General features: G+C 41.1%; 1 protein-coding gene across 1 annotated transcript; it reads left to right on the forward strand.

Moving 5' to 3' along the window:
* The first annotated feature begins 6,580 nt into the window (after positions 1 to 6,580).
* On the forward strand, positions 6,581 to 7,243 carry LOC131023190 (uncharacterized mitochondrial protein AtMg00810-like). The gene is made up of 2 exons (XM_057952735.1): positions 6,581 to 6,641; positions 6,783 to 7,243. The coding sequence occupies exons 1-2, from the start codon at positions 6,581 to 6,583 to the stop codon at positions 7,241 to 7,243; spliced, it is 522 nt and encodes a 173-aa protein (XP_057808718.1).
* The last annotated feature ends 542 nt before the right edge of the window (positions 7,244 to 7,785 follow it).

Consider the following 7,785-nt stretch of genomic DNA (forward strand, 5'->3'; position numbering starts at 1 on the left):
TGTAGCCATCGCTGCCTGTTGAGTAACCATAGCTGCCATAGGATCAGAAGTGGACGCAGCTGCAACCTTCTTCAATTGCATACGCTCAGATGGCCATTGGTAGCTCGTAGAAGCCATACTATCAATAATGCTCCATGCATCAGAGCTGCTTTTCTGGAGTAGAGAGCCGCCTGCAGCTGTATCCATGTGCATCCTCGTACGCTCCCCACAGGCATTGTAGAACATTATCACGAGCGTGCCTTCATCAAAACCATGGCCTGGGCACTTTCTGAGCTTCTCCTGGTATCGCTCCCACGTCTCCGCTAGCTTCTCTCCCTCGTACTGTTGAAACTGCACGATGTCCATCTTCAATTTCAACGTAAGGCCAGGCGGATGAAACTTGCGTAGGAACGCATGAGCTAAGTCCTCCCACACAACATTATTTCCTAGCTGCAGCGTATGATACCACGACTTCGCCTTATCCCGCAGTGAAAAGGGAAAAAGACGAAGACGGATAATGTCATCAGGGACACCATTCATCTTCACCGTGCTACACAGCTCCAGGAAATGCGCCAGGTGCGCATTAGGGTCTTCGATCGCCTGTCCACCATATTGGCTCTGTTGAACCATCGTGATCAGACCCGTTTTCAGCTCAAAGTTGGTAACGTTCACACGTGGGGGCTCCTGGTATACATACTGTGGTATGAACGCTTCATTGATGGCTGGTTGTTTCGGAGCCTCTCTCGTCTCCTGTGCGTCAAGCAGCTTCTTCAACTGCTCTTGCAGAGCTCGAATTTGGATTTGCTCTGGAGTAGCCATCGTATTATCCTCAACTTGATTCTGTTGCTTCTTAAGATTGCGCAAGGTCTTGTTGATTTCAGGGTCTAACTCAAAGAGAGGAGACTCGTGAGATCGTGTGTTCATATGCAACCTACAGAAACACAACTTATAAAAACCAGAAAATAAAAATAAAAACAAATAAAACTTGCAGTACTATTAAGTCCTATTGGAAATATTAAAGTAAAATCTAAACAATCCCCGGCAACAGCGCCAAAAAGTTGATCACTATTTTATTAGCAACAAAAATACCGCAACTAACATGGTGTAATCGTAGTATAAACAGCAATCGGATATCGTATCCACAGGGACTGTAAAACGAAATCACTCTATCTATCTCCTACACAGACTCTCACAATATGCAAGTAAAACGATTACGAAGGTGAATATTGAACTAAGATTAACTAAATAAAACTAAAGAGCATGTAAACTATGACAAATAACTCAAATATAAGAAAAGCTCTGACCCTAGGGATGTATTTTCACCAATCAACTACATGCATTCAACCTACTGATTCAATTACCAATTTTAATCCAACCCTGATGAAAGATCACTATATTATTCACAAGCGTCTCTAACGACCACCTATGAACGTAGATTAATTAATCCCTTTTCACATTCAAGACTCCAAGGAATAAATTAACTCCCAATAGCACATAAAGAATAGCTTCCTATAGCTTCACCTATCGCATTCAAGACTCAAGGCTAACACTATATCATGCATTCCTGAATCGGCTGAACAATTATCGCATTCAAGACTCAAACTGAACAGCTAAACATGTAAATCATTGATCAGATAATTCACAAGAGATTAAGTACCAGGAATCATGAATCATAAGTTGGAGGGCAAATTGATATCAATAAATCAAAAACACATAATCAATCAGCTATATACAAACCCTAGGTTCAGATTAAAAGACTAGCCAGACATAATAAAATAAAACATAAACATAATTAACAAGAAAGCAATTGAAAGAACTGAATTAAATAAAACTCTGAATAAAACAATTGTAGCAGCTTGAATCTTCAATCTTGTGGAAATCCAATCCAAGCAGTAAAAACTGGAAAGCAATAAATTCTAAAGCTATGAAATTGAAAAATAAAAGTTGGGACTGAAAAAGTAAAGCTGGGAACCCAAAATAGGTCAAAAGAAGACCTATTTATAGTACCAGGGTAAAACTACAGAGTTTGAGCTCGAAAAGACTTTGAAAAACGCATAAAAACGCAAAATAGCGGACTGGCGGCGACCCCCCCGGTGGGCACCCGGCGGGCGCCGCTCGATCGCCAGCCACGCCGATTTCTCGGCGGGCTGCGCGGCGGTCGCCGGCTGGGTCGCCGGCTGTTGCCTTAAATTCCTTCATCATCCGGCGGTCGCCGGCTGGGTCGCCGGTTGATCGCCGATGTTTCGCTGCTGCGCGCGACTTTCTTGTTTTGGTCATAACTTTCTCGTCCGAACTCCGATTTATGATCCGTTTGCGCTCACGAACTCGTATCGAGACGATCTACAACTTCTATTTCAGATAAGTTTTCCAAATTCGAACTCAATAAACCTGAAATTTCCTTGAAAGTTCGAATAAGAATCATGTTTCAAAAGATAAAGCAAATTAAGCATAAAACAATCATCCAACACTCAGTTTCCTATAAAATAACATCATATGAACACTAAAAACCATGGAAACATGAGTGTTATCAGTTATCTTATTTAATTCCATTCTCCAAAGTACTTGTGCAAAAATTATACAAGTAAGCCACGAAGGGTGGACGTTTACTGCATAACTCTCACTACTTTAATGGTTTAAATATTTTATAGAAACCTCTTCTGACAAACTTATGAAAAGCAAAAATGAAGTAAGCCACGAAGGGTGGACGTTTACTCATATTGCTAATCACTTTGTCTAGACACCGCATGTGGAGGTCTAGAAATAATTTTAAAGATTTAAAATTATTAAAACTGCTTAGTCTTTTTAACTTCAAAAGGTTTGTTCATGCTCAAGCACATAATCCTAATCATGCTTTTCTAGAACGCAACATGTAAAACATGCTCGCAGAATTCTAAAACATGCTTAAGAAAACGATAAACCTATTATCATGCTTGTCTAAGCGCAGTTAATAAAGCATATTAACAAGCAAAGACGAACAAAAGCAAGTTAAGAGCACAAGGGATTAACACCACGGCATGCAAAGAACAATAATAAAAGAATTAAAAATTCTTCGTGACCCATTCGTGGAATCCCAACATCTATTCTATTTTTTTTTAAATAAAATAAATAAAACAAGCCCAAAACTAAAAAATGGCCCGAACACATAGGCCCGTCTTTGGAAGAACTAGGGTTTGGGCCCCCTAGGGTTTGGAAGACTCGGCCACCTAGGGTTTGGGACCCCCTAGGCGCCGCCGCCTCCCTTGGCAGCCCGCCTCCCGCCGCACAGCCACCACCAGGCGCTGCAGCAGCCCGCCGGCAGCGACCCTCGGCAGCAGCCTCCTGTGCGAGCAGCAGTTGCCCGGCGCGGCAGCCCTCGCCTGGCTCGGCCTCGGCGTCTCCAGCAGCAGCAACAGTCGGCGACAGCAGCGCGGCAGCGGCTCCAGCGTGTGGCAACAGCAGCAACAGCAGCGGCAGCGCGCCGCCTGCCGGGCACGCAGCGCGCAGAGCGCGCAGGCGCAGCCCCGGGCGCGCACCACCCCTGCCCGCTGCTTCCCGTCGCACACCTCGCCACATCCCGCCTCGCCTCGCCATAGTACACGCGCGCACCACCCCTCGCCGCGCTGCGCACGGCGTGCTTGCACCCGCGCGCGCTGCCCTTCGGCGCCTGCAGCCCCTCGTGCCCGGTTCCGTACGCTTCCTCCTTACACCGTTCATCGTCATTGATTCGCCGTCGTGCTCGTCTCATTCATCAGTTTTACAGATTACAACGGAAAAACAAATACAAATTGAAATCCTAATCTAACCACGAATTTTCTCGTGGTGAAAAACGATTACAACGTCAAACGACGTATTCCACGAATCAACAGACCACGAAAAACAACAGCAATAAAAACAACGCACATTATTAATCGTACATAAATTAATAATAGAGCCAAGAAAATAATCCTGGGCTCTGATACCAATTGAAGGAATATTAAATTGAATTAACGTTCCGTTTGCCCGATGATCGTTTCTTGGTTATTATTAATTTATCATACAACGATTAATCCTAACATGCTCCTATGAATTTAACAGCTGCACATAGGTGTTAGGAATTACTTACTTGTGAATCGGATGCACAGGTTGTTGATGATTGTGTCGAAAGACTCTAGTTCTGATCATCTCGACTGTATCCCGCTCAAGTCTCACCGTTGGATGGACAACGAACTGTGAGAAATCCCAAGCTAGAAATCCCAACGTGTTTCTGCGCCCCTTCTCAGTTCTCAAACTCTAATAATTATCAGTGTGTATTTCCTGAGAGCTGACAGCTGTATTAAATAATACAGAAAATGGATGAGGCGCCAGTTTTAGGGTATGGGACGTTTTCTAGCTCTTTCTGGGCTAGGAGACTTTGGGCCAGTCCAGGGACCAGATACAAGGAATAAAGATGGGCCTCAAATAAATTAATTTATCTATGGTCAGCCCAGACCATAATTAATTTATAAATATTAGTTCATTCCACTAAAGAACCAATATTGACTTACCCCTTTATTGCCGATGATGAGTCGGGGCTTGTATTTAGACTTATTAAATCCTCGTATTTAAAATATCCGACATCCATTAATTAATTAGAACTCTGACATCCTAAATTAATTAATCTCTTTGTAATCCTTAAGCAGTACCACTCAAACCTTATTATTGCGCCTGAACTTAATCAACCTGCAGGGTTTAGCGCAATAAACATTATTGAGCTCCTTAAGGGGATGTCATTATCCTATACGGATACGAATACCAATACAGATAATCAGATATCATATATTAACCGCTATTACCCAAGATACAGAGTACTCAAGTTACTATATAACTCTCGCTCATAGTAAGTCAAAGTGATAGACGAATCAACATATATATCTGACATCTTATTAGTATTAAGATCTTATAAGTCACCGAGATCTCTAATTCTTCACTTAAGTCAGATAGAAGAATATATCTCACTGTGGTCCTATCAATACGTATTACGTACTAGTATAGATAAGTAGTCAAGACAAACTACTTCCATCTATACCGCAACCTAAACCAATAACTTGTCCTAGAGTTATTTCAGTTGTGATCATATTATATCTCTTAAGGTTAATCCAATTATATGGTCTTCTGTGATCTACAACACACCATATAATCTACTTATATAGAGATAAAGAACATACATATGCAATCATGAACCCAATCAGATAGGAGATTAAATAGTGAAAACAGGAATCATTGTATACAAGCATAAAACGTTCTTGCTTTCAGTATACAAATCCAACAGCTAGCTGAATCAAAACTACCACTGAAGTTTTGGGCTGAAGCCGTCAACAATGCTTGCTACACTCAGAATCGATCCTTCCTCACACAAAGACATGGAAAAACTCCATACGATCTATGGAAGAACATGAAGCCAATAATTTCATACTTTCATGCTTTCGATTCTAAGTGTTTCATTCATAACAATGATAAGAGAAAGCTAAACACATTTGATAGCAAGGCTGATCCAGGAATTTTACTTGGATATTCTGGAACTGAAAGATCCAGCAAAGCCTATCAAGTGTTTAACTCTCAAACTCAATGTGTGGAAGAAACACCTCATGTTATCTTTGATGAGTCTATTGATGATTTCAGGAAACAGAAAACTGAAGAAAATGCTGAAAACTTTGAGGTTTCCAATACTGAAATGAAAAGCACCGAACCTACTGAAGTGTTGGTGTGGGGACCAGGAAGAGATGAAGATACTGAAAAACTCTAGTATCAGAAGATCAGTCAAAGGACTGAAGATGCTACTGAAGGCATCAGTCAAGGGGGAACTCCAACGACTGAAGAAACATGAAAGGCTGTAACTGAAGAACGTGCAGAACCTTCTACACCACCTGTTTAACAATCTCCCACTCGAGAAGCAAATGAAAGACTGCGATCTATCCTGACTGAAAAACCTCCACCCTCACCAGAAGAAATCAAGAAGTATAGAAGATGGTTTGAGCTACACTCAAAGGACAACATCATTGGAGAACCATCAGCCGGTGTGAAGACTCGAAGATCAATGTGCAACCTCGTCTACGACATCAACCAGAACTGCATCAACAAAAATGAACATTTCAGTTGTTTCTTATCAGACTCTGAGCCAAAAGACGTTGAAGAAGCACTGAAGTCCACTCAATGGGTTATCGCTATGCAAGAAGAATTAAATAAATTCAACATGAATTCAGTTTGGGAACTTGTGGATCGCCCATATGATGCAAATGTGATTGGATTGAAATGGATTTTCAAAAATAAAAAGGACGAAGAAGGAAATGTGGTAAGAAACAAAGCTAGGCTAGTGGCCAAAGGATACAGTCCAGAAGAAGGAATTGACTACGATGAAACCTTTGCCCCTGTTGCAAGATTAGAAGCAGTCAGACTTTTCTTAGCCTACGCCGCTCATAAGAGATTCAAAGTGCACCTAATGGAAGTGAAGAGTGCATTTCTCAACGGAGTGCTCACTGATGAAGTTTATGTGGAACAACCTCCAGGATTTGAAGTTGCTGGACCAGATAAGGTGTACAAGCTGAAGAAAGCGCTCTATGGTTTGAAGCAAGCACCAAGAGCATGGTATGATACTCTCTCTGAGTATATGATTGAACAAGGATTCAAGAAGGCGTCAGTGGACATAACTCTTTTCACACTGAAAGAAGGTGAGGAACTGCTACTTGTTCAAATCTACGTTGATGACATCATCTTCGGATCCAAATCCGAACAAATGTGCAAAAAGTTGGCTGACATTATGACAAACAAATTCTAGATGTCAATGATATGAGAAATGAATTTCTTTCTAGGGTTACAAGTGAAGCAGACTAAAGAAGAAATCCTGATAAATCAGTCAAAGTATGCCAAGGAACTGATCAACAAGGTTGGGATTCAACACATGAAGTCAGTGAAGATTCCAATGAACACCAACTGGAAAGTGGATCCAGAAAATGAACAAAAATCTGTATCTTCAACTAAATACAGAGAAATAATTGGTTCACTACTTTATTTTACTGCTAGCAGACCAGACATAGCGTTTGCAGTCGGAATTTATGCGAGATATCAGTCAGATTCAAAGGAAGCTCATATGGATGCGGCGAAGTGCATTCTAAAATATCTCAAATGCACACCCAACATAGGTCTTCGGTATCCAGCTGACGACAACTTCAAGCTTTTGGGATACTCAAACTCAGATTTTGCAGGATGTAAAATTGATAGGAAATCAACTTCCGGCACCTGTCAATTCTTAGGCAACAAGCTTATCTCTTAGTTTTGAAAGAAGCAGACTTCAGTCGCCACCTCTACAACTGAAGCTGAATATGTTGCTGCAGGAAGTTGCTCATCACAAATTCTGTGGTTAGTCCAACAACTGAAGGACTACGAGATCGAAAAAATGGAAGTTCCCATCTATTGCGACAGCTCCAGTGCCATTGCAATCACGGAGAATCATGTACATCACTCCAGATGTAAAGACATTGCAGTACGTCATCACACTACAAGAAACAGTGGCTGCAACGACCAAAATTAACGACCGAAATTTTCGGTCTTTAAAAAGGCGGCCTTAACGACCGAAATTTTAATATTAACGACCATTTTGTTTGATATTTTAAATCTTATTTTTTTTTTATTTCCTACGACCGAATGAAACGGTCGTTAATTTATAACGACCGTATCTACTACCGTTTTTCGGTCGTTGGTTAATTTTTATTTAATTTTGATATAATTTTAATTTAACGACCGTTTGTAACGGTCGTTAACTTAATTTCAGTTCTGATATTTTTAATTTTTCGGAAATATTTAACGACCGTTTGT

This window comes from Salvia miltiorrhiza, chromosome 4, assembly GCF_028751815.1.
Source record: "Salvia miltiorrhiza cultivar Shanhuang (shh) chromosome 4, IMPLAD_Smil_shh, whole genome shotgun sequence".
NCBI lineage: Eukaryota > Viridiplantae > Streptophyta > Magnoliopsida > Lamiales > Lamiaceae > Salvia > Salvia miltiorrhiza.